Source organism: Melospiza georgiana, chromosome 3, assembly GCF_028018845.1.
Source record: "Melospiza georgiana isolate bMelGeo1 chromosome 3, bMelGeo1.pri, whole genome shotgun sequence".
Taxonomy (NCBI): domain Eukaryota; kingdom Metazoa; phylum Chordata; class Aves; order Passeriformes; family Passerellidae; genus Melospiza; species Melospiza georgiana.
In genome coordinates this window covers 6,296,931-6,324,912 of record NC_080432.1, presented here as the reverse complement: position 1 = coordinate 6,324,912, position 27,982 = coordinate 6,296,931, and the positions used below count along the sequence as shown (strand labels likewise).

At 40.7% G+C, this 27,982-nt stretch overlaps 1 protein-coding gene across 1 annotated transcript in view; it reads left to right on the top strand.

Moving 5' to 3' along the window:
* Window positions 1-27,982, top strand: part of CRYBG1 (crystallin beta-gamma domain containing 1) — a 94,938-nt gene that overhangs the window by 34,768 nt on the left and 32,188 nt on the right. The window contains 5 exon segments of the mRNA XM_058020620.1: window positions 17,322-17,373; window positions 17,376-17,702; window positions 17,705-17,899; window positions 19,123-20,606; window positions 26,515-27,961. Of these exon segments, the coding sequence (XP_057876603.1) occupies window positions 17,322-17,373; window positions 17,376-17,702; window positions 17,705-17,899; window positions 19,123-20,606; window positions 26,515-27,961 (3,505 nt within the window).

Sequence of the window (27,982 nt, the reverse complement as noted above, 5' to 3'; positions counted from 1 at the left end):
TCCCTTTCCTAAATAATGCATTACATCACTGGTTACATTTTCCAGTTTTGCTAGTTGAAGCTAAATGGAGCATTTGCAGCATTTCACTTCAGTTTGTTTGCAAGTGAAGGGAGAAATGGCTTTCTTAGACTCCTGTTTATATCTACAATGTCTGTGTGGATTCACATTGAGGATTGCCTGAGCTGTCATATAGCCTACACTGCATGAAGTAGATAGCTGTGGCTATGATTTTATTATCTGGTTTTTATATCTTTTAGACTTATTAATAAAACAATGTGGCCAGTGTTCTCACTATGAATGAAGAAACAACTTCCTGAATGTTTGGCTCATTTCATTTTCTTTGGATAAATAATAATTCAATTTGAGAACCAAATCATGGATGAAATGTGTGTTTTGCAGTCATGCAGCTTCAGCAGGGACAAAATACTGATACCAAGGGTGAAGGTTCTACCTGTGCTATGGCAAACTCAAATGACCTTAAATTATGTAGTTAAAGACAAACACAGGTTAAGCTGATAGGCTTCTGTATAGTTACACTGAAAGGCATTTATTCCCCTAGAGAACAATTTCAAATTTAGATTGGCTTCTGCTGATAGTAAAATGAGTGAATGAAAATAGAGTTTGTATTGCTTCATTATTTATGTATTTCCTCTGCATTAAGAATAATGAACACAAAAATCTAGACTTTAAAATTCCATGTGAAATACTTCGGTTTCAACATCTTTTTTTCTAAGTCACATCTGTGTGCTCTAATGCTTTCTCTGCTCTTATATTCAGGTGTTGATTATTCATATTTTCAGATTTATAACCAGGTACCTGTCCAAAGGTTTCTCAGGATTTTTCATCTAGATAAGAGTTCTCACACCTACTTGCTACCTGAGCACAGCCACTGCCTTTCACACAAAGATTCAGTTCTATGACATGAATATTCATTGAAGGAAACTGGGTGGAGTACTTCTAACACCCAGGTGTGGCTATGGAAGCCCATTTTGATTCTGTGTCAAATTACTGGATTTAATGAGTTTATTCTATCGCTGCCTTTGCCATATTCCTGAGACAGCAGATATACAGATCCCTAATTCCTCCTGCTCTTGTAACTCATATTTCAAGATGATAGTTCATCAAGGCCTAAGATATTTTCATGTTAGGATTCCTCATCTGCTGCTTTAATTTTTGTCTGCCTTGCTTGGAGAAATGTTAGCAAGACATTCAGCCTAGCTCGTCATACTGCTTTTTCTTACAGTGGTTTGTTTTCTCAAGAAATAACAAAACCTGAAGTCTGTTTGGGATCCATGGGGTTACTAAATTACCTCCCAGAGTTATGTTTAAATGGTAGAAAGAAAGCATTTTGTACTGTCAGTTGATAAACTTCCATACCGAGTAAGTGAAAAAGCAGGTGAGTCACTTTCCAAAGTAACAGACAACAAAATTATCAGTTCATGGATAGGTGAGAGGAACCTGTCCACAGGAGAACAAGTTGCTGCCTTAAGGTTCACCCCAATTTTTAATAGATAAGGCCTCTCAGTGGTTAACCAATCTCCTCCCAGAATTTGAGACCGAAAGAAGAGAAGGCCTCCTTGGAACAGAAAGCTAAACAAAACCTGGTAGCCAAGGTCCTACAATGTGAGTCATGCAGGGGCTGACAATATTTGCTGGTGCTGGTTTTCTCAAAGGAGAAAAAAGCCCCACAATTTCAAGAGAACACAAACCTGCCTTGTGCAAAGACTGAAGGGAGAAAAGGAGAGGAAATTATATGACACTGTAGCATCTTTTTCTTTTGAGGTGAAGGGGAGTTAGAGGAAGGCAGTCACCTAAGAGAGGCCTAGGTGAGGCAGGGAACTGGGTTTCTCCTTGGTTTTGTTTTGGTTTCTTTTACAATCTAGATAGTTCCTCCCTCAGCTGTTTGGAATAGGTTATATCTTTCCAGATAATTAAATGTTGCAGCAGGACAAATTTTTATTGTATTACCTGGAAAAAGACAGGGAAAAAATCCTGCCCGGTGCTGTGCTGCATGTCTGGATTCTTGCCAAAGTTTTTATGTGTTTAACTACACTTATGCTCAACTTTCTTTTCCTCTTCTTTGGTATAACTCTTGTGTTATTAAAATTAGTGGTAAAATTGCTGTTATTCCTTGTGTGGGAAATGTGGCCAGGGCACTCAGGGTGTTTGTGCTCCTCTCTGAGAGGGCATGCTCATTGCAGACACGTCTTTTGCTACCAAGTGGTTCCAGTCACCATCCTTCCCCAAGTGTAACTTGTTTCCCTGAAATAATGGTCACACTTTCCACCTCCCTCTCAGGCTTAACCAGTTGAATAATTTTCCTTTCCTTTTTTATTTCTTTTCTTCCTTTTAATTTTTTTTTTCTATTAGGAATTCTCCCTTGCTAATAGACACATAGATTCAAAATCCCTTGATAATCCCTACACAGAGCTGGCATTCACTTACTCCCTTTTCAGTTACTCATATTTGTGCTCACTCTGCTGGGACTACTTTATCATGTTTCTCCTCACTATCATCCCTGCAGAGAAGAGAGTAGCTTCCCATGTTTTAAATTTAAAGTATAACTTTTAAGTTCATCATGTAGACAGGTCTGCTTGTGAGAGTTACCTGCGTGTGATGTGCCTCGGGTTCACTAATTTATGGGAAATCTGAATAAATACACTTCTTTCATTTAAATCAATCAAAAAAACAGCAATAAATATTTTATAGGCTAAAATATGTGTAGTAATTTTATTTAAATTTTTATTTATAAACATATACAGATATGTATGTATGGGTGTATATTTAAATGTAGATAGGAACTGAAGGAGTTTTGGGTGATATTATTCATAAGCCATGGCTTTGGGATTGCTGTCCTGATGTCTTTGTATCAGTTGAAGAAAACAGTGTATAGAGAGGATGGAAAAAGAACAGATGTGGTGAAGCATGGATCACATGAGTTCTTTGGCAACACCCAGAACAGCTACATTATTCATTGTCTGTATGGCTTTTAATAGGATGCTGTAGTGCTGACCAGCACAGTAATTCCTTATTATCCTTTCAATGCAATTTGTTCCTATTCTTGGGCTGCAACCACGATGTGATTTGGACAAGAAAGTGATTGTTAATAGGAGACGAACACTCAAGTCTTTACTTTGAAATTCATGGAGGGGAAGTAATCAAATTCTCAAACCAAACCAGTTGAGTAGGGTGGATGTGGGAAGGGAAAAAGAATGCTTCATTTTGCCCTGGCCATGCCAGTATTTCTTACAGGGTTGACAAAGTATTTATACACTTAACAAATATTTAACTTGCTCTGTCCCTTCAATGTTTGGAGTTTTTTAAGATGTTTAGCTCTGAGTCATGCCTCTGAGATAATTAATACAGAAATATTTTTTCAGATTTATTTAGTTGATAAATATGCAATGCATAATTAAAAACACAACACCACCATAAACATTAAGGAAAAAAACCATAATTTAGAGTACTGAAATCATTATGGATGCCAGGAAATGCAGAACTGGGACAGAATTTAAATGCTGACAATTTAAGTCACAGTGATGTCTCCCACAAACACTTGTGTTCCAAAAAGCCACTGTATATTAATTTACTTGTCCACAGTGTTTGATAAGTAGTGTCATAAACCAGTAAACTGATATGGCATGGCAGATGTTAAAACCCACAAAGCACAGGGGGAATAATTTGAATATAACTTCTATCAAAGCTTTTTCTACAGAGAGAATATTTAGGAGCATGGTCTACAGAGGCATAATGGCAGTGTTGACTACCGTAAGTATCTTTAACTGAAAGGGGTGCTCAGGATCATGGAAACAAAGCAAAATTTACCCTATCATGTCCAGATAATCTCTTTAATACCACCTGCCAGCAAGAACCCCCATGTAGGTGAGCTCTTCCTAAAGAACAGCCCTAAGTAAGACTGGAGGACTGAACTTCGCTTTTGTTAATTCTTTCATTTTTAATAACACATAGTACTGTCTTTTAACACAGACCTTTCTCAACATTAATACTTAAAAATATAGAAGTAGCAGAGCCCTCATATTACTTTTAATACTGCACAGATGCTGTTGTACCTGTAGGAATGCTGAATCAGGACACTTGGGCAGCCAACTGCAATTGTAAGTCAGCATTGGTGAGACTTATTGCACTGATAGAACCTAGATACTGTGTCTGTTTTTATGGAAAATAATAAAGAGGAATGTGATAGGAATTGGTGTACATCAAGCCCATTTGCTTTTGGGCTGTGATAATTGCACATCCATTGCTTTACCTGTGTCTGCTCTTTATTAAGGACTTGATAGGAGGAGGGAAGAGGAGACAAGAGGAAAGCCAGAGAGGAGGGATCAAAAATATGGAACAAAAACAAGCTAAAATAACTAATCAAGAAAAATTAATTATTAATAGATTAAATTCACAGCAGATAGGAAAGAAAACTAACCCAAAAATGGAAGTAGGAGTGTTCAGAAGACTGAATAAGCAGTTTCTGTCGTTTAAATGCTTTTGGTTACAGGATAAGAGGTTTGTACTTTTCTAGGATTCTGCTGTAAGCCAGGTTTATTTTATGTCTCTGCTTAAAGAACTGCAATTCTGATATTTGCATCCCTAAAAGATTAAGTGATTCATAGTACAATTGCCTTTCTAACATGATTGATCTTTGACACACAACAGAATTAAGGATTCCTTAGTTTAGAGTATCCATAATGATACAAACCTTTGGTCAAGCATCATTCTGCCCAGATTTCCCAGGACACAGCAGGCATTCATAACACTGCAGCAGAGATTCTCGGGATACAAAGATATGATTCTTTAACAGAGAAAGATAACAGGTGTGTCCTCAACTCAGCCATGTTTCCTAATAGTGAAGACAGAAGAATCAAGCAACTAGTTATACGTGCAGTGTTATACTCACTGTGTAGGCAGAGAACCAAAATTCTGAGAAGTCAAGATGTCAAAAAGCTTGGGCATCAGGTCCACTAGAAAACTATCTGATTATTGTGATTTGGCTTTAGCCTGCTGAAGACATGCTCATCCTTTTGTCTTCCAAAAAGTCTGGAAATCTATGGCTAATTACAGCACAAGAAAGGTTCTCAGCTATCCACGACAAAAGCTCTCAGAGTATTGCTCAACAAAATTACTTCCCTGCTTAATAAAATCCTGTGCTGCTGACTAGACTGATGGCATCATGGCAATTTCCTTGTCGGTTAACTTTTTTTCCATATTCCCAGCTCATTATTCCTCTTATCCCCATGTGAACCACAAATTCACTTCAGTATTAACTTACAAAGGTTTTCATTTTGCTGTTTCCAACATGGCTAAAACACCAACTCTCTTATTTCCTAAAAATAACATCTAGGTTAGGTTATGTCCCATTATTATGGCTGGCTCAGAGAGACCTTGAAAACATCTCTCATATTTCTACTGCTTTTTGGTGAGATTAATAGGAGAGCATCTAAGCTGTGGCTGATGGTAGGTGTACAGGACTACAGCTGACAATGAACATGGGCCTTAGAGAAGGGCAGAACACAGGAGGGAAGATGGCATGGAGTTATGCATCATTTTCATAGAAGGAACATAGGTCCTGCAGTATTGGTGCAGGAGGAATCTATATTGTAGTCTAATACTTTGGCATTCAAGATGGCAGTGGATGTACTGAGTCAAGAAGGCTTCACCCCTTTAGAATATATTTGAAGGTGGGGATACCAGTAAATTCTTACTCTGACAGACATCTTTCAAGTAGTCACAAAGTTTGAGGAGATTATTGGGGTTTTTTATATACAGTTAAAAACACCCAAACAAACTTGAGCTTGTATCAGACATTTTGCATTTATTTATTCTTGGCTGGCAACTTAAGACAGCTGTCACTTGGACAATTGTCCTTCCAAGCAATTCAATACATTCATCTTGATGCAGGTGAAGTATAAAAAGGTTATGTTCAATTCTGTATTGGATCTGAATCCTGAATAGTATTCATATTCAGCTCTGTTTGGAATTGAATTTCATCTGAGTTATTGCATGCTCCATGTAATATTGTGAACAGATTTAATGGAAGCAGTGGATCAAAATGTGTTTCCTTAAGAGGGGATTAATGATGGCCTAAAGTCATGTGAGCAGTCGTTCTGGAATGTGATAGCGCTGAGGTCTTCAGGGCTGGGCTGCTGAATAAACTACAGTCTCCCAGGCAGGGACAAAATAAAAGGTCTATCAAACCAGCACACGTTTGCGCTTTGCACGAGTGAGATAATGTGGACAGCCACATACTCACTGTGGTATTGCCCAGGGAAGGCAATGAACCCTTCATGCATTGCAAATTGTTTAGGAGGTCTGTCATCAATGATCAAGCATTGACAGTACAAAATGACTGTGGTAATGGTGACATGGGAGTGTGCACCAGGCAGTCTGGTATTATGGGTGACCATCCTTTATCTGCCCCGCCTCTGTGCATCATCGTGCCAAACACGCAGCTACATAGCATTTCAACATTGCACAGGTGTTACTTATGCTAGTATGTAACTTTTCCTTAGGATGACAGCCGGCACTTTACTGCTTTCTTCCCAAGGGTATACTCCTCCCTGCTCTTTCCCTTGGTGAGTAAAGTCCTGTGAAATTGCTCTTTGAATCACCAGGGATTTGTTTCTGGCCTCCATGCTGGGCTGTGCAGTGATCTGCAGTCTGGAGAGCCGAGGACTCGTCCTGCATCGTGCTTTTCTTGTACCATTTCCCCACTTGTGCAATGTGTTGGAATGGTTTTCAGGACCTTGGCAGCTAGCTCTGCTCTCTCCTTGGGTGTGGCCCTCTTTCCATTTTGCCATGCTACGTGACCAGGTGGCTCACAGTACCCTCAGATCTGAGGAGGTTGCGACACACAGCTTGTGCTAATAGTCCATTCCTTCTGACCAGGCTTTTGCCACTTTTTAAGCTGTGTGTGACAATTAGGAATGCGTGTATGCATACATATATGTGTAATTTATTGCGCTGTAGTGCCAGCTGCAGTGTAATAATGGGTTTGAAGAGGGTAGTCATGAAAAACTTCATCTTTCTGTTTTTATTGTCTCAAGAACTGAATTAGAGTGAATAAGCTGGACTGCTTCTTCACTTACCTCTTTAAAACAAGCACTCAACCTGCCATGGCTCAATATCTGCAAAAGCAAAAGCATGACCCACTTAAAAAACCAAACTGCCTAAACTACTGTTTCAATAAGATTTAGAGATTGTAAAAGAAATCTACCATTCCTTCAAACTAGTTTTGTTCATACAATTTTCAAAATCACAGGAGGGTAACATTTCACCAGATAAGTTTTCAGTTTGTTGTAGTTACAAATACTATCTAAAGATTTAAATAGAATATAATGTTTTGTACTATAGACTTTGGTTTTTATGATGGAAGTTTGACATCTTAATTTCCTCTGAATCTTACGTTATGACATGCAAATGAAAATTTATCTTCTTTTCTTCTCCTGTCTCTACAATTCTCCTCTCCCTTTTTTTTTTTGTTCTTTTCCTTTTACCATTTTGCTTTCTAGGAGGGTATATTTGCTGGGGAAAAAAAAAAAAACAAACCAACAACAAAAGAGAATAATCGTCTCAGAGGAAAACAGAGATTAAAAAGTTTAGCTTTTGAAAAGTCTGAAAAATCTGACAAACTACGCCATACGTGTTTAGCAACCAGAGTTCAGATAGAAAGAACATGAAGATCTGTTTAGTTTTTTTATGTTTCCTCTGGAGAAATCTGTGATTTTAAAAGGCTCATCCGAGGTAATTCTGGGTATTTCCCTTCCCTCTTCTCCGGGGAAGTTTTGATGGTTTTGTTTCTGGAAACACGAAGGGTATATTTTTTTGTCTGGTGTGTCAGACAGTTTTTATAAGATAAATTTCTGTCTCTAGGACCTGAAAAAGACTCCCACTTTTCAAACATGGGAGATGTGTAGACAGTTTGTGAGGGTTTTTTCCCAAGTGTCTGCCAAGCAAAAGAGAAGCTCCCCCTGCTTGTGGCTGGCTGCTGTTCAGAGCCTTGTGCACAGCTGGGAAACTGAAAAGCTTTGTCAGGTTCACCATGTGGCCAGCTGGGAAAGCCTGGGCTGCAGGAGAGAAAAACAATGGGGTCGCCTGTAGAGGAAAAGGGTAGGTAGCTGGAGAAAAGCCCTACAGAGTAGGAGGGATTTGTATTCCCAGCCTTTCCCAACAGGTGCCAAGAAGGCGTGGGAGGGAAGTGGTAGATTAGGAGCAGGGGAGAAGACTCATGCCTGCCTTCTGCACACAGGAAACACTTGTTGTCTACCAGGTTTTAATGGTCGACAACCACCTCCCTCCTGCATTCCAAAGCACCAGCAAATAATGGAGTGACTTTATGCAAAGGGGACTCCAGGAGTTGGTAATGGAGTGGTTTTGCTGTAATTTATTTAGAAAGTATCTAAAATAGTTTGAGCCCAACACTAGAACTGTTGTAGCTAAAACTATGGTTAGTTATGATGCTTTTTGAAGGGTTAGCTTTAAAAGTACCTTTGTCAAATCTGTCGTTCTAAGCCACAGATACCAAAGGCAATCGTGGACTATGTTGGATTGGCCTATATCCAAACTAACAACTTCAGAAATTCAAGTGCAGAATCAATAACTCTCTATATTTCTTGACATTTCCTGGAAATCTGGGTGTTTCTGAACTGTACAGTTTCAACCAGTTTAATCTAATTCCTCTTGCATTATTGTTCGTCCACAAAATATTTTTTTAGAGGTAAGATGTTATGTGAGTTTTTTAATACCAAGTAGGAATTAGAAATTTCATCCAATTATCCACCAATAACAGTAGTGCAATTTAAATGCTGTTGTAGTTGTATCTCTTTAGTAGCTAACATTTAGCAGTTGAAGTGCACAGTAGCATAATGCAGCCTGACTGTAGTAATTAATTTGTAATAGCAGGAAAACATGTATCTCCCTTTTTTCTTCATAAGTAATAATGTATCTGTTTTCTAGACAGATGCAATGTTTATTTGAATGCTTTCTGCATTAATTAGTTCTGTTTGGAGACTAAAATAAACACACCTAAGAATAAAAATGCATTTCATGAGAACATTTCCTCTTAGAAGTTTCTCTTGCTTAATGGAGAATATTGCGATATGGAAGTAATTGTGGGATTATAAGCAATGAGTTGGAAGGACTATTCTACTTAATTTACATTTTTGCCCACAACACTATAGGGAACCAGTGGGTTTGGAGCCATTCCCATTTTCTTCATACTGGTTTAATAAAGTTTCTTCTAACCAATATTGAGGCACTTCGCTGTAATAATTATTGTAAGAAATAATTTTAATGAATTCTGGAAGCCTTAGGTATATGCTGTTATTTGGAATAAATGCTAAGTTATAGTATTGTAATTCAGATGTAAAATGAGGTATCCAGCTGATTTTTATGAAGTCAGGATAAGATATTTTAGTAATAATATTTCCTTGTGCTTAAAACTCTTCATCTGTAAATGCTGGAAAATCTGTACATCAAAGAAGTTATCAAGGAGTGTAAACACTTTATACATTTCATAAAAGGGCTTTTTGAAGCTCACAGGCTATCAAACCCAAATTTTCCAAAACAGCTGCTGTGTTGGGCACCTCAATATTGAGGGGCTGACTTGAGACACATTTCAGTTGAAAGGTACCAAATGATACCCTGGTATGAGGTATAATAGGATTTACATCACATGATTTTAATCTGTTTAATGAGAGCTTTTAAGGAGAAGAGAGACTACATTAATTTCATATTTAAATACAGTTTGATTAAGTATTGTCATTTTTCATTCTGCTGAGTAGTTTTCAGAGTCAGAACCATACATTAATTTTTTCTGTCACAGAACCATCACATCAACTTTCCAAAGCCAGCATGTTAAACATGCAGTTCACTTTGTTGTTTATGAAATTTGGCTTTGATCAAATTAGCAGTCCAATTTGCAGTTTGTTTACTGTCTTTATTCTTTCACAATTTAACGGCCTCACCTTAGTAACACAGTGCTCACAAGGATGGCTTTCTGCCTCTTGCCCTGTGACAGCCTATTCTACTGTGCCTGACCTGGGGAAAGTCCCTGTGTTGCTAGCAAAAGGCTTTATAGTTTCAGACTATCTGCCACCCAAGAAAAAAACCTCCAGTTTTATAAATCTCAAATTACATAATGAGTTACTTTTAGGTATCTAGAGCTAGAGCTGCTGAAGGACACTTTTGTGCTTGGTTAGTTTAACTCCTGGGCATCTGTTCCCTAGACTGAATTAAAACTGCAGGTGAGACCTAGGTTTCCTACCTAGTACTGTGAGAAGATCCATAACCTTCCTCTGCTGACAACTTACAGCCAGCTAAAAGGAAACACTGGGCACAGGAGTGTATTAGCAATTCTGCCTTACTCTTGAGCTACATAGAATCATAGAATATCCTGAGTTGGAAGGGAAAAGTCCAACTCCTGGCCATGCACAGGACACCCCCAGAGTCACACCATGTGCCTGAGAGCATTGTCCGAACATTTCTTGAACTCTGTCAGGCTGGTGCTGTGACCACTTCCCTGGGGACCCTGTTCCTGTGCCCAGCCACCCTCTGGGTGAAGAATCTTTTCCTGATATCAAACCTAAACCACCCCTGACACAACCTCAGGCCATTCCCTCAGGTCCTGTCACTGGGCACCACAGAGAAGAGATCAGTGCCTGTCCCTCCTCTTGCCCTCACGAGGTTGTAGACTGCAGTGGGTCTCCCCTCAGTCTCCTCCAGGCTGTACAAGCCAAGTGACCTCAGCCACTCCTCATACAGCTTCTCCTCAAGATCCTTCACCATTTTTGTGACCTTTATTTGGAAGCTTTCTAACAGCTTAATATCCTTGTTACGTTGTGGTACCCAGAAATGTACACAGGACTCAAGGTGAGGCCAGGTGCAGTGTCATGTAGAGATGCCAGGAAAAGCCAGCTCAGCCAGCACAGAGCAGCACATCAGTGCCCTCTTTGGCAGAGACAGACAATATATGTGGCCTCTTTAAGATTATTTCCTTTTTGCCCTATAATCATTTTATGTAATGCTGCAATACTTTTTCAAGTGCCATAGACTTTCCAGGCTGCTGAGCTCCTATTGACAGCAGTAGTTTTGTGTGAAAGCACAGGGAAGGGATGAGGATTGATGGTGCTTAAGAAAGCTGATTTCCAGAGACTGATTGTTCTGTCTGTGGTACAGATACTCCTAAGTTTGCAGGAAAGGAATCATATTTCTTATCTCTGGTAACTATGTACAAATACTTCACCTAAAAGAAGGAAGTGTTGCAGTAAGCTAAATTAGATAATTTATGTTAAATCTATACTAACCAGTGCACACAATTTAGAGTTAGTGACAAGACACTGTACACTCTCACGAAACAGAAGAGACCTACAAGTGTAGAAGAATGAGGCCTGCTAAATCAAAACCACTGATGTAATAGGTTCTTTATCATTGTCAATTGCATTCAGAAATGAAAAAAGCAAAGGGGTTACATTTGTTAGTTGTGGCTTCTGATTAGGGGAGACTTACAATTAACTCCAAGCCACTCTCTTCCTCTCCAAAATGCTTTTGCCATTTATCCTTTATTGCTTAACAGAAAAAGTACTTTCAAGTACTTTCAAGTTCCTATCTCTTAGAACAAAACATACACATGTTTATTTTCACTCTTTACTTTGAAAGAGATAGTTTTGATGAATATTTACACTAAGAAGATTATCTAGTGATACAGCTCTGACCCAGCAGCAAGATTCAAAATCATGAGAGCAAAGACGTGAGGCTAACTCATATCAAACTTCCTCACTTTCTCTTGTACTGAAACACAGAGTTGCAAGTGCAATCATTTATGTTAATACGATTTTTTTGCATATAAATTTTTTTCTGTATGTCTTTCAGGTTCAGGAAAGTTTAAATATTCTCTCAGTTATTCATTGTTGAATAATCCTTGCTCCTGCTTTTGGTGCTAGTTCTTTTCTGCTTCTTCAAGTCCCTTTATAGTGCCATTTTGCCACAAATAGCTCAAAAAATACAGATTTAGTATACTAACCTAGGAAGGTGAAGAACCAAGGATGCCAACATAAATCAGTCTCTTTCTGCATAAAGGCACAGAGGCACAGGTGATTTTTTTTTCTTTAGCCATCCTAAATTTGGATCAGAAAACAGTAACCAGGTCTGTGAGAACCAACGTGTGTGGTATATTTTCCCCTACTGTTGCATATCTGTGTTCTGGTATTGCACGTTAATTAATACACGTAAGGCGTTTGCCCAACACTAACTTTGTAGTTCTTTGCAACATGTTCTCTGCTTCTGTAGAGCTGCTTACTGAAGGACTTGCTGCCACCCTTCTGCAGTTCTCCTATCCTCTAATTGAGCCCCTTTCATAGTTCTAATTTGTCTGCCAAATGACTTATCAGTTGGAAAGGCTCAAGTCAGATATTACTTCCTTTTTTTTTTTTTTGCTTGTTTTTACCTGAGTGCTGCCAGAAGAAAGAAGGGGTTAAAGCGTGGGAGGATTGCTAAGAAAAAGGGTTTGGTTACTGACACACAGGACTGCATCTCACACACGATAGTTTGTTTATTCTTCTGTAAACAGCAGAAAGAATTATCATCATCATGGTAAGGCAAACAACACTCTCTTTTATTCCCTTTTTAAACTCCATCAGAAATCTTCATGTTGATACACAGTTACTTTTTTAAAATCATAAAATCTACTGATCTCCATTAGTTTTATAGAGCATTTCTTTAACCAACAGATGCTCGTCTTTACAGAAGGGGAGGGGGAAAAGATTTTAGTTTATGGAAATTACTAGCTCTGGGGAAGAGGAGATGGGAGCAGACATGCCTTTTCTGACATGCCCGTTCTTATTTATCTCCCTTCTCTCCTAAATACTCATGTAAGGATCTGTTTCATTTTATCAATGCTTCTTTGTCTTTCCTGAGCTTTTTTGAAAGATTTCCATTCATTTGATTTTACGTGATTTGCTCCTTTCAGTTTTCCTGGTTTTTTCTAATACATCCAATATCTAAATCTTGGTGTTTGACACCTAAGAAATATTATGGTATAAAATAATTTTTATATATGCATCTATGCTTCTTGAGCTGATTATTTCCTTTCCAAAAAATCCATTAAACATGCAGGCTCATTAGTCTTATTAATCTATATGCTGTTGCAAAGTATTCAATTTTCGATGTACATTAGAACTAAAAATCTACTTTTACAGTGAAAAAATAAATTGGAAGCAGACAGGTCCTGTTCTCTTGAAGATTTGAAATGTTTCACTAAAATACCCTGACTCACTAGAAAATACAGTATGTGTAAAAATATGACTATTAAGAAAACTTACATTTGTTTCACTTCACTCTGCTCAAGTCTCACATTTATAGCCCCTTGCTTACTCAGGTAAGTTCCTGAATCAAAATAAATGTATTCCCTGCACAAATTGCTCAGGTAAAGCTGAAATTGCTTAAAATCCAATTTTTGCTATTTATATCCCCTATCTGCATAGCAGGCAAACAGCTGGAAAAGGCAGGGAGTGAACTCCATGCTAGAGAGGACCTGTTAAATTTAGTGTGTTTTTTTTCTCTAACTCTGAAGAGAACACTGTCAACCTGGAACATGGTATAGTTAAAACAAATGCTAAAAAAGGTTTAGAGAGTATATGCCAAACTCTTCATATTCAGAGGACAGTTGGGAATGAAAATAACAAGCCATATTTTCCTAATTGTAACCCCCCTTTGTGTCTTTGAGAAGGGTCAGCATAAACAATGAACAATGAGTATAGTGAATTCAAGTAATTCAAAATAATTCAAATCCATTTGATTGACAGCAAGGTCAGTTAAACTGGTTAAGTTTAGAGATCATTTAGATTAACTTAAAATATAACTGCTTTTTTCCCCTTCAGTAAATCACAACAAGAATTGACTCAGGTCACATGTTTTGTTAAGTACATCCCCACCCCGTCGTTTTAAAAGAAGAAAATAAGCACCAAGCCTTTATTTCCATCTGCAACTCACTCTTCTCTCTGCCAGCAGCTATGGCACTCATCTGTAGGAGAGCAGTATGAAAACTCTTCTCTCGAGTGGGTCTTGTTGTGCTTCTCACTTTTCTCTCTCTTAGCTTTGATTTTTGATTTGTATATTGCTCCTTCCAGTTTTTCTGTTAATATTTTCACAGCACGTTGAGCCAGCAATACTCCAGAGCAATTTTCAGCCTCACAAAGCCTGGCACTGTTAGTGTGATATGTTACTGAGAGATATTTCAGTCTCAGTCTCTGCAGAATGCTAAAGCCTGAAGAGTAACAGTTTATTTATTTAAATGTTTTTGGCTGAAGCACTTTTTGGGATGTCATGTGACTGCTAGAACTTCCAGGCTTTCTGTTTCTCAAGGTTGGATGAATTACAATAGTGTGATTTAAAGATATTTGACATTACTGGCTTTCCAGCATGAATTTCCAAGGGTCCTACACTATTAGAATTGTTGAGGATAGAAGGGTCTCAGAAGTTTTCATGTTACTTGAAATCCAGTCATTTATGACCTTCTAATTAATGATAAAGCTTAAATTTATTCTTCACTAGATGGTTTGTTGCTTTTTTCCCCTCTGAAGATGAACATATGCTGGAAAATAAATGTTTAAATTAAAGAACTGTCCACAGTAGATATTACCATCTATTAGTTACCACAAAGTTGCTAATGACTAGTAAAAATACTGCTTTTTTCTCTAATGTGTGCTCTAAGAAGTGTTTTCATTTATGTTCAGCTGACTCAGATGAACTCATCTAAGAAAATAACATCCAACTGATCCCTCAAGACACATCCTGCAGTTTTGATTCAACAGATCATAGTAGCTTATGCTCTCTTTTCACTGGAGACCAGCAAAGCACATGTTTAATTGCACTGTTAAATTAGGGGTTTGGCTGTGGCAACTTACATTAACTAATGAGAAAAAAACCCCAGCCGAAAACAGAGGAAATATTTAACGCTAGCATAAACAGGTATGAATATAAATACAAACAACATTTACATTTCTTGGTTAAGAAGGCAGCAGCATTTTGCTTTCAGATTAGAACACAGCTTTCAAGGTTCATGCAGAGTGCTTGAAATGGCTTCCTCCACACTGTCCAAGGAATGGATAGGCAGGTCCTGTAGATTTTTCAGTTGCCAATGCCTTTGATCAGGTATTTCTCAAGCAGTTAATGTTTTAAGAATAAGAATGCTTGAGCATAAGCACATTGAAGAAGCCTGATCTGCAGAGCAAGGGTATTTCTTGCCTTCTGAAATCAAACATTTCCATGCAGTGCTCTCAAGTCAAGCATTCTCATGCTGTGCTCTGGCAGGCTGTGTCCCACTCGGAGTCCCTTGGGATGCTTGGTCTCTGTGCCCTCTTGCACTGGCAATACTGGCTCACCTACATTTATCTGACTTAAAATACAAGCTCTTCAGGGCAAGTACCTGGTCTTTTATGTGTTTTGAAAGAGCTGTATATAATTAAGGTACTTTGTATGAAGAAATTACTTCAAAACAGTTTACAGAGGGCAGCTATTTCAAGATCAAGGAGAAATCTTTAGCCTTGTTCCCTGAGGAAACAAGGCTTATGTGACTGGACTGGCTGGCTGTCCCTCCTCACTTCCATTCAACACATTTTGAACTTGTTGTTTGTAGTTTAAACTACATTTGAAAGGGGGAGACGTCTCAATGATAATTAAGTTCCCATGGACTTTATGAAAATCAGTGGCTGGGAAGAGAGAAATCCAGATCCCCAGTTCAAATAACTAATTTTTCTAGGTGTAATCTTGCAAACTAAAAATTTGACAGCAAATGTAATAATGATGGTCAGGTTGATAATATAGTCCCAACTACTTTAGAAGACTGACAGCTATTTTCATCAATTGTTAATATGATAGTTGACACCATAATAAAGTTAAATTTCTCCTCTTTTGGTGTCCCAACAGTTTTTAGCATGAACAATATAGTCCTGCTCCTCACACTTGTAGGTATTATGAATTATGGGAGAAATCAGTATCTTTCCTTATTACCTTAAGTGTGAAAATTTTGTATTTTTACTTATTTTAGCTGGCAATGTTCATTATTGTCATCTTATCCTTTCCCTGTAATTAGTTAGTACTGGCAATACATACATAGAATAAGAAATTAATAATTGGGCTGCATTACTTATGATCTGATAGGGAAATTTATAGTTGGTTTTGTTATCACTAAAGCACTTCACCCGTCTGAGCTGTATGAACTTAATGCAGCCCTTAATATTGCTCTTAATTGTTTTGGTTCTACTGGTTGAAAAAAGTCCTCAAAGGGAGTGGAAAAAGACAGGCATTAACTTTCTCATTTGCAGATTATTTCACTGTCTAATAAAACCTAAACCCCAAACAATACAAAAACTTGAGCTTAAGGTAATGACCATAGACTTGCCTATTTGAAGGCCAGAGGTGGAAGATCACTGTGTGAGGACACAGGTCTTGCTCGGTGCTACAGCTGCTTATCAGTTCAAAGAGTGACATTGGTCAACAGATGTAAGCAAAGACAAGGTTTCATGAATTTCTGTTAGGTTGCAGTATAAGTCAACTCCACCTTTTCCCCAATTTAGGCTCTGTGTTTTTTACATTTTTTGGTATTTTTCATTTGCTTGGGCAAGCCTGGATGCTGCACGTTCACTGGCGTTAAATAGGTTCTATGTGGCTCCCCTGAGACAAGACTGTGTAGGCTGTTGATTAAGAAAAAATAACTAACTTAACACTTTTCCAGCTGGAGGAGGAAGTGACTCCACAAAAAAGGTCTTTATTTTCTTCAATAGCCAAGGGGGCAGACACACCACAGGCCGGGCGCCCCGGCCAGCTGCAGGCGGGCTGACCTGGTGTCTCCCCCGCCTCCGCGCTGGGCCCTCAGACGCTCCGAAGTGAGACTTGCGTGGTCCTTCCTGTTGAAGCTGTTCCACTTCATAGAAGTCATTAAGCGTTAATTAGAAGAGGACTTGTTGAGCATTCATTAAACATTAAATACTAATTGAGCGCCCCGGGAGAGCGCCGGCACCATTCGGCCGCGGAGTCATTCTCACGCTGGCCCGAGCGGGGCCGGGGGCAGCCCTGGCCGCCGGCAGCCGTGTCCCCGGCCGGGGGCGACGTGCTCGGGGCGGCCAGGCAGGGCAGGCATAGTCGGGCGGCACAGACGGCAACGAGCCACGCCCGCCGTGCGAGGGGGAAGGTGCGGGTTCATCTCCCCGCAGGGTTTTGAACCCACATGTCTCACGGGGGCCCCGGCGGCCGGGCCGGGCCGGCCCCCGCATGCTTCCCGGGCTTGGGGGAAAGCCACGCCTGCTCCCGGCACCTCCGAGCGGCCGGCATCGGGGGTCGGCCGGGTCACGGCCGCTCCACACGTTCCGCTGCGCCGCAGCCATCGTGCCGGGCGGGGACGAGCCGGTGCCCCTGCCCTGCGCCGCCCCTCTCCCGGCCCGGGCGCCGGCTCACGCCGGGCAGCCCGCACTGCAGCTCGCCGGGGCGGCGGCGGCGCGAACCGCCCTCCTCCAACCCTCAGTGCTTTTCCCTCAACATCAAAGGGCGTCGGTTTTGCCCGCGGCGGCGTTTTGCCCTCAATAACAAGGCGGCGGCAGCCGCAGCGCGGGCTGCTGAGGCACCTACGGGGCGCGGCGCCCACTCGCGCCCCGCCGCCCCCTCGACGGCCTCACCCGTGGCCGGGGGCGCCCGCGCTTCCCGCTGCCCCGCGGCCCTCGCTGGGGGCCGGTCCGGCGCTGCCGCCGCCCCTCCCTCAGCGGCCGGGAGAGGCGGCCAGGCCAGGCCAGGTAGAGCCGCTGCCCGCGGCGGGGCGGTGGCTCGGGGCGGGCTGCGGGGGCGGGCCGGGGCGGAGCGCACAGACGGCCGGCGCCGGGACAGCCGCGCCACGGGTAGCGGCGGCGTGCGTGGGGCGGTTTCGTGTAAGGGCCGCCGAGCCGAGCGGTGAGTGTCGGGCGCTCGGCGGGCTGGGGAGGTGAGGCGAGGATGCGGTGCGGCTGGCGGTGGGTAAAGCCCGCCACGGCACCTTTCTCCTGCTTATCCCGTTTTGGGATGGGGGAGGACAGCGGCAGCTTCGGGCGGCTTCACCCTCCTGGTGACGCGCGGAGCGGGGGCCGTGACTCCTGCGGCGCGGTGGTGCTCGGCTGGTTCTCTGCAGCCGCACCTGCGGGGAAAGGATCGGGGGGCGCAGGGACTTCAACTCCGGCCCGCCCTGAGCGCTGGGGGACGCCGGGCACTGACAGTGGCAGGGGAGCTGGGTGTCTGCAGCAGAAACAAGCTGGAAACTGTCGGAGCAGCGTCCGTGCTGCCGAGGGAACCCGCTCTCCTCGAGAGGTCTGGTGCGCCGGGGTAGAAAGTACTCGCGGTGTTTTGAAATAGACGTCTCAAAACAAGTATTCATCGTACCGGCATGTAAAAAGGGCTAATGTATTAAAATGCAAATATGCATGTGTACTCGGCGATGCTGTTGCGTGTTTCCTGTTTACCATGTTAATTAGAAGTTGTAAGGCAGAACTTCGCCAAGAGTAATCCAGGGCAGTGTTTGACCCAGTAATGCTCACTGAGTGATGCAGTGGCTTTTATACTTCTGGGAATTTTAGCCCAAAACACAACCCAAATATTTACTGAATTTCATTAATGAGAAATGTAAGACAACTTATACCTTTGAAACGATTCTCTACCGGCACAAGTGTGAAAACTGACTCAGCCAGTCTGGAGAGAAAGTTAAACTCCCCACTCTCGTTTTTCTAAGGAAAATTTTGACTGTGAAGTTTGACCCCAGTCTTGCAGCCACCAAGATGCTTTTCTGTAACATTTTGCGTGACGTTAACTAATTGTGCAAAATTTTGAGATTTGGGATATATAAAGCTGCCATTATAAAGTAAGATGAGCACACTTGCAAACAAATGCAGGCAAAAACGTACAGAAGCATTGAGGAGTCCTAATTGTTTTTCAAGGGTTTTGTTGTTCTTCTTTTTTTGAGAGCTAGAATTGTTCAGTAAACTGTTTTGTTTCCATTCACTGTGTCCTTTTAATTTAGACGTAGTCGTAGAACAAAAAAATGTATTATAGAAACAATTTTGACATTAACCAACTGTTTGTTTGTTTGTTTGTTTGTTTTTGTAGTCCACCTCACACCTTCCAGATTGTTCCAGAGAAGAGAATAAAAAGAAACCCGTTTTGGAAAGACTTGGAAATTTGTTTGGTACGGGGAAGAGGAAAAATGTCAAAAGTTCACTAGAACACACTTCACGTCACAAGGGTGAGAGGTCAGGTTCTCCTCACGGGGCGCAGGCAGTCTACTGTAGGCACTTCAGAGAAGGACACGAAGCTCCTCAAGTAGAGAAACAAGTGAGAAACATCAGTGCCCTTCCTGAGGCACAGGAATATAATTTCAGTGGGGAAGTGAGACCTCTGTACCACGATACAATTTCAGAATGGAGCAGTAGGGGAGTCTCTTCTGACAGCGAGTGGTCAGCAGATTGGAGCGGCAGCAGCGAAACCATTAAAAACTCCTTCTGTGAGAGCAGCCTGAATGTGGAAACGCTGGGGCTGGAGAAAGAATCCATCACAGATATAAATAATTCCACAACTCCAGATTTCATACAGAGCTTGAGAAATCTGTCTAGTGAAGAGTTAGAAAAGAGTATCTTAAGTCACAAGCAGCTTGTGAACACGTGGGTGTCTGAGGAGCCCGGGCATGCAAAACCAAAGGATTTGCCATACGAGTTGGAATCTGCAGCGAGTGAGCACGCATATTCTGCTAGAGTGTTAACTGTTGATATCTATCTAAGAAAAACAGAGGAGCTCCTTAATGAACCCGTGACTCTTAAATCGGAAGAAAATTGCAGTGATTTGGACACAATGGATAAAAAATCTGCTAGTAAAAGATCTGGAAAACGGAGAAAGTCTCAATCATCTGGCGACATTCCAAATGGAGAGAGAAACCAGTCTGAGAATACTGCAAGGGAAGAATCTGGTTTTGAGGATGATGCCCATTCTGAGGTGTTTTCAGACAAGATAATAAACTCTGAACGGAAAATGAGGTCTCTTCAACAGACTCCTGAAAGAAATTCCTCTTCCTCAGGTAGCAATCAGGACCAAAAAGTTGGATCTGTTCACAAAGGGGCATCTAAAGCTGAAGCTGACAAGGGCAAGCAGCAGATCTCAAACACAAGCTCTGCAAGGAGAAGATCATATAAAAAGAATCAGTCGGATACTGTACCCATTTCCCCTACTGGTTTGAAGGGTCAGGTGAAAGATTACTCTTCAAAAAGGCAACCTTTAGCATCGCCAGAGACTAACCCAGTGACAAAAAGAACTTCAGTGGAGAAGGGAGCTATACCTGTGGCTTTTGGGGAAGACAGTTTGGAGTCTCCCAAAGCTTCTTTGGCTGCTAAGACAGAAGACCTGGTGTTTGCTGAAGGTAGAAATGATACCAAGGCAGTAAAGAATGGTAATGGTTCAGATGGAAGAGCTTTCTTGCATACTGATGGAATTAAAAATGGAGACCTGTGTCTGTCAGCTGAGAGACAGACAAATTCTGATTTAGACACCTCGAAGCTGAAGAGTTTGGATTCTTCCAGAACAGTCATGACAAAGATTAGCCTGTAAGTAACAAACCAGTTTACCATGCCCTTGTAGCTGTAATTTTGCTTGTATCTGTGTTTAGGATTCTATGGAAACACTAGCTGTGTATCTGTTATCTGTCTAAATTGTTTTCAGTTAAGAACTGCCCTTAAAAAATTAAGTTACCATAACTAAAGCTAGCCCTTAACAAGCACTGTAGTCTACATGTATTAGAAAAAATAATTGAGTTTTTCATTTTTTAAATTGATAGGGAATGCATTTGTCTATTCCACTATATGGAATAATTTAATATATATAAAAACTGCTCAGTCATCATCGTTGTGGATCAGATTAATTCATCTGTCATTGACCTTAATTAATTTTTCTCTCACCAAATCAGAATGTGGTTGAAGATTTTGTATGTGAAAATCTTTTGGGTAAGAAATGGATTCAAGTTTTCTGTGAAACAGCCTAAGTTCTGCTATTATTTTATGAAAAAATGTAGTATGCAATGTAGAACTTGATTGTTCAAATGATATGATAGATCACATTCCAAAGTTTTGAATACATACAGCTGCTTTCTTAAGTATGTGCAGGGTGAATCACTTAAATTTTGATGCATGTGAATAACATCAGATATTTGCAGAATGATGCATATATCAGTTTTCAGTTTTTGATTTTATACTTGAAGAAGCTGTCTCTGTCAAACAGGTGGTCAGAACTTTCCTTAGGATTATAAAGAAGCAGCTGTATTTGTAAAGTTCACTGTTACCACTAGTATGGGGCCAGTGATTGATTACTGGGATACTGTTGCATTCTCATCCACAGGCAATGATTTGTTTGCATTATTCATTTCTGTTGTTTGGTTGCCACGGCTGTGGGCTGTGTGCTGTTGCACTCCTCGTTCTGACATGTTCAGTTGTAGGTGTGGGGGCACTCTGAATCCTGTAGGGCCACCTGAGGTACACTGAGTGTTGATAATTGTCCTTGTGTTAGAGGGATGTGGAGGTTCAGCATGATGGTTTAAGAGACACGTCTGTTTGCAATTATGCTTCCCACATCTGAGGAGCACAGGAGCAATTTCCTTTGCACAATTTGTAATACTCTACATCTGAGTCCTTAATTTGTAACTTAAGTTTGAAAAGCCTAGTACTGAAAGTTAAACTGTGGCATTTTTGTACTGGGTGATGCCTTGCCATCTGGCAGTATAGATCACAAATCTTAAACTCTTGAGTTTGTATCTTCACAGCTTCAAAGGAAAGGTAGCTTTCGTATTGTTTTTTTCTGTGTATCTCCTGGGCTTGCTGTACAGTGAATTATCTTTTACTGTACTCATAAGTAACAGACAAGTGTCCTGTCTGAAAGACCGAATTTTAACAATAAACAACCTGTTCTATTTCATCCCTTTTTGTGGGGTGTGTCACGCTGTGTCTGGGCTTTATCTGCTGCTATAGGAACTTTAGCCTTGGGTGGGGACTGCCGTGTTGCCTGCAAGGTTTCTGATGTGTCTGATAGCTGTCATAGCACAGCACCACACCATTTCTTTAGCCATAGTTACATGCTCTGGTTATCTGGTATTATTTAGAGTCATTCATTAGAACATATGAACTATAAACCTGGATGGGGATTTAGGTGCTGTAAAATGGGAAGGGGAAAGATGGTGCCATTACTAGAAGATGGTGTGTTTTTATTCTCTAGTTATCAGTGTGAACAGATAATTTTTTCATTTTCAAGGGTCAAAAAGTTTTTTTTAATAGTTCACATTAATTCCTTTCTGGTGGAAAAATACCCATTTACTTAGAGATTCCTGGGCCCCTTGTAAGATGGATTTTATATAATACAAGTAGTTCTCCCTTAAAAATGCATGATATCTCTTACTAATGACATTGTGCCAGTTCTGGGAATCAGGTTTCTTTTGGAAGCAATTTCAAAACAGGTTAGTTTCTCTAGTCACCTCCAGAAATGCAGGCTTCCTGTAAATAAAGATAGCATTTTCCCTCTTTTCTCCATTTATGTCTGTGTATTGGGCAACTTGAAAGTCACAGGATACTTTGCTTCTAGCTTTTGGAAGGGAAACCTGTCAGATTTGAGACTAAAATGAGGTTGATGGTAAATCTTAATTGGCAAATAAAACCTCAGGCAGCAGTCACTTTGATGTGCTTAGCAGAAAACTTGGCTTCAGTTGTCATACTTTATGTTCAGGCATGGTTTTGTAGTTGCTTTACATTTAAGCCTACTTGTTGAATTATTCTTCTCCTTTCACATGCCATTTTTCTTTGCTCATCTCAATCTGATATTTTGGCATCAGTGTTTTTTTGGCACCACTTGCAAGCTTGATGGGTGACTCACCTTCCATTTTTGACTGTTGGGAGAGGTTTTACTGCTTGCTTCCACAGTTTAGCTGCAAGGTGTAACCACAGAGAAGGACATTGGTATTTCTCTTGTGCCTGCTTGTTCCTGGCGTTGCAGATCAGTAGGAATGAGCCACACTGGACTCTTTGTAAGAAAGTGTTTGTGCTGTTTTTTCCCCATACAAGATGGAAGGCTTAAAGGACATTCAAACAACATTTCCTTTTAAACATGCTTGGAGACCCAGTTCTTGCAATAAAGTGCATCTTTTGGCTGTATTTAGAACCTGTATTTTGTAGTGTGGAAAAAGGTGTAATGAAAAGATTAGAAGAGGCCAGCTGTAGTGAGTGGAGCTGCAGGGCTGAGCTTTCTCATGCTCTTTGGTCTCAGCTGTTTGGCTGCTGCTGCTGTGCAGAAGTACTGCAGAATACAAAATACAAAGTGTTGAAGTGGTTGTTTCTGCATAAATTTGCAAAGCTTGAAACTATACCTTTGAGGGGTGAGCTTTTCATTTAAAAGAGGTTTTAGATGTGGCTGATAAGTATCACTGTTAGCCATTAAACTTGCTTGTGTCAGGGCATACAGAGAGACAGATTTTTATGGGGAAGATACGTGTTATGTTGAAATAAATGCATGTAGTAGTGCAAGTGGCAGGCTGACAAAGGGTGGTATGGAAATGAATTTGTTAAGATAACTGGGCCATTAGTGTTACCTCTTGAAAATACAGGTAAAAGAAAAGGATACATTTATCTTCTGATCAGAAAGGATATGAAAGATCCTGGTGAGGAGGAAATTCAGTACGTGTCAGTAGTGCATCATTGTACCAGGTGAAGGCTCCATAGGCAGGAGCATAGCCAGCAGGTCTTGGTGCTCGTGGGTCTACATCTGGGTCACTGTTGAGTTGCAGCTCTTCCTCCCCTTCCAACTCTCTTCTGGTGTAAGAGAGATGTTCCCAAATTGGAATGAGTCCAGCAGTGAGCCATTAAAGAAGGTGACAGCTCTGGAGCAAAGCTTGTACGAGGAGAAGCTGAACCAGCTTGGTTTCTTCAGCTGAGAGAAGAGAAGGATGCAGATAGACCTCTGTCATCTCTCACTACCTATAGAGAAGGCAGAGCCAGATTTGTCCCTGAGATGTTAAGGGACAGCAGCCACAGCTGCAAGTTGTAGCAGTGAAGTTTTAATGGGATCTAAGGCAAAAATAATTCACAGCAACAGTGGCTGCCCTGCTGCAGTGCTTCATGAGGAAGGTTGTGAGATCTTGACCCTTGAAGTTATTCAAAACTTGGTCAGGCAAAGCTTTCAATAACTTGATCTAACTTTGAAGCTATCCCTGTTTTGAGTAGGAAGTTAGGCTAGCTGATCTTCAGAGGTCCTTTGCAACACATAGTCATTTTCCAAAGAGAAAAGTCATAGAATAATTTAACTTTTAAAAGTTTAGGAAAAACCAGTTGTAGTTCAAATGAAAAATAGTGCCTCAATATATTTAATCTCTATGATAGTTCCCTTCATACCTTCCCTCTTTCAGGAACATTTTGGTTTACTGTTTTCCCTTAAATTTTCCAAGTGTGTTTTATTAGCACCTATGTGAAGTATGGCCAGTGGATTTTAAGTTTGTTATTTCCTCTTTTATTGATCATGCATTACTCATATTTCTTCTTAAAGTTCTGAACTAGCTTGAGCAGGCTGGTAGTTAGAGGGAGCAGGGCTGGGAGGTTTTCTCTGAAATGACATGATGACAAGAAGGACATGAAACTGTTGGAGCAAATCCAGAGCAGGGCACAAGGTTGATAAGAGGACTAAAACACCTTCCCTGTGGAGACAGGCTGAAAGAGTTGGGGCTTCACAGGGAAGAGAAGATTGCACAGAAACCTCATAAAAACCTTCCAGTATCTGAAGGTGGGGAAGCTGAAAAAAGGCTCTTTGCCGGGAACTGTAGTGATAGCACAGGGAGTACTGGGTACAAACTGAGAGACAGGAAATTTATGCTGGATATTAGGGTGAAACTTTTTACTGTGAGGGTGGTGAGACACTACAGAAGTTTGCCTGGGGAGCTTGAGGATGCCCCAACCCTGGCAGTGTTCAAAGCCAGGTTGGAAAAGGCTTTGAGCAACCTGGTCTAGTGGGAGGTGTCCCTGCCCATGCAGGGGAGTAGAGGTTAGATGATCTTTTAAGATCCATTGCAGCCTCTTAATAGTCTATGATTCTATGATTTTTAACAGTTGCTCCCTGTATAGATTTGTAGATAACTATTTTTGAATCTTCCTGTTATTTCAGTAAGTTTGTTCCTCATGCATGGTATTCCCAAGAAATAAAGCTTGTACAATGGAGAGTCTTGCATTAAAAGGGTTTAATTTCTTACTTGGGATGGAACACTTGAGGAAGAGGGGAATGGATCTCATATTTTGGGTTGTTCCTATATCTCACACCTCTTTCTTGGGCTGAGCAGCTGCCTGAGAACTTAGTGAACACAGTTTGTGTAGGTAAAAGAAGAAGAAAGCACTTAAATGCCAGAATCATCCATTGATTGGTAGAGCATTTGGGACCCTGGAGATTGCTGCAAGCTATTTTCTTTTCATCTCCCACCTTTGTCAGTTTTCATGTAGGGCAGTTTCTACCTGTCCTCCTACTGCTGTGTCCCCAGGTTCCTCTTTGGAGAACAGGACTGTCTTGGAAGTGATGGGCTCCTTGACACTCCTTAGATCTGACTGATTAATTTTGAAGCCATCTGCCTTGCATCTTCACAGCTGTGCATACTGTACAGCATGTAGCAGCAAGTTACATGGACAAATAATTTTTTCTAGTTGTAGGTATTCAGAGAAAAGAGCTTGAAACACTCAGCTGGGCCTTCTCCTATAGCACAGGAGTACTGTGTGCATGTACTTGTACATGCCTCTCTGTCTACTCTGATAGAAAAGATTTGTGTTTCCAAATTCAATTATTGTAAAATTATTAGGCTTAGTTTACACAATTTAAATTGTTAGCTAAGTTTACATGAAGGAAGTGGAGGAGTCCTCACATGTTGTGTTCGCTTAGCCAGGGTGGTGATGCAATGCTTGGGGACACCTGACATTTTCTGCAAGCACTCATGAGAGTGGAAGAGTTTTCACTCAATTTGAGGTTGCTTCTGCAGTGTAGGTGTAAAAGCTGCAAAGAATCTGGTCAGGTGTCTTCAAAACTCATTGGAGAGAATATGTAAATGTTAACCAGCTCATTATCACCTTAATGAATTGGGATTTGTTTTCTAAACTCTGTAGGGAATTGCATGTTTATAATTTATTCTGCCTATTCAGTACTAAATGTTAATGTCTGTCAGTCATAAGTAGTTGAGTTCTCTGCCTCAATTGCAGATGCTGTAAGTTGCTGTGTTTGTTTTACTAACCTGAAAGAACTAAGTACATGTTTGAAATACATACTCCTTATTTAGTGTCTTAATTTTTTTAATCCATATAGTTACTTCTCTTTTAGTTGATTCCTTTTGAGATATCAAAATTTGAATTAAGTCTGTGGTTTATAATTCTACTTTTTATTGTTTTGAAAATTGCTACAAGCCTGTTCAAGATTAATTAAAGATGTCACTCTGTGTCACTTTGCCTCCTGTAGTCCAGCCAAACCGAAGAACATAGAGCTGAATTTGAAAACACCTACAAATCAAGACAGTTTAGAAAGTGAGCCGGACACTCTTGAAAAACCAGTTAATAAAACTAACAGCAACATTGCCAACAAAATTTCCTTGTTTGAAAACAAATGTGCTAGCCAGAGCCAGAGACCTACTGACATCCCTGCTTCAAAAAATAATGCTGTACCAAGCACATTTGTTGGCCGAGCAAAGCTGAAATTTGGAAAACAACCTAAAGAAAATGAACAGCCTGATAAAACATTAAATAAGCAAAGCAGTCGCCAGAAGTTATTTGAGAATGGGACACTGGAGAAAGAAAGCACTGCAGAGTTTAAAGGCAAAAATGGAGAAATCTTTACCTCTTATGAGGATATTGGGAAGACAACAGAACTTAAAGTAAAAGCTGCCATATCCCTTTTTAACCAAAGCAGCAGAAGTGATGCTGGTAGTATCTCTTTGAAGCAACCAGAATCAGAATTAACCACAGCAAAGAAAGAAAGTTCACCTTTTAAACTGCCTTTGCACTCACCTGTAAAAACTGAAAATGCTCAAGATCCTTTCTACCAAAGAAATTGCACAAGCTCAGAATTCCATAGAAATGAAGAAAAAGTGCTACCAAACACAGAGGCTTTATCACTGTGCAATGATGATAAATATCCTCTACCATCTCAGGTGTCCAGATCAGAATTTAAGATGGAAAATGGAGATAAAAAGGTAAAGCCAGGAGATTTGAACTTTGCAGCACTGCAGTATGATGACAGCAATCAAGACAGTGTATTGGAATCAGAGCACAACAACAACACACAAAAGAGCCCAGGGGAAACCTGTAATGGATCTGCTGAAGACGACAGCATTTTTGATTCCCCATCTGACATGAAGAAGTTTGCTGAAACAATAAAAAACTTGGACAGCTCAGTTTGTTTACCCCAGAAAAAGAAGAGGTCAAAGCTTCCCAAGTCTCCAGCACCCCACTTTGCAATGCCTCCCATTCATGAAGACAACTTGGAGAAAGTGTTTGATCCCAGTGTATTTACTTTTGGTTTGGGACTGAGGAGGGAAAAAACACAGGATCTGTTACCAGCACAACAAATTAAAATGCAAAGCCTGGAAACAATAGCCAAAGTCAGGCCCAAGCGTGCATCAGCAGAGCAAAGTATCATATTCAAAGCTCTGCAGTCATGTAGAGAGGAACCTGCCTTTGCTCAGGAAATAAATGGAAAAGAGAACATTGACTGTACAGATGGTGAAATTAAGAGATCACGGCTTGAAAAAAGCTCCCTCTTCTCAAGCTTGCTGTCTTCTAAAGAAAAGTTTTTTGGCTCTTCTGTCGCTTCAGTAAATAACACAGCAGCTTTTGCAACTGACTCCTTGGGGATGCCTCCTTTACAACAGGATGTTTCTGGGCCATTCATCATGCCTCAAAAATCTGAGGTAATAAAGATCATTCAGGAA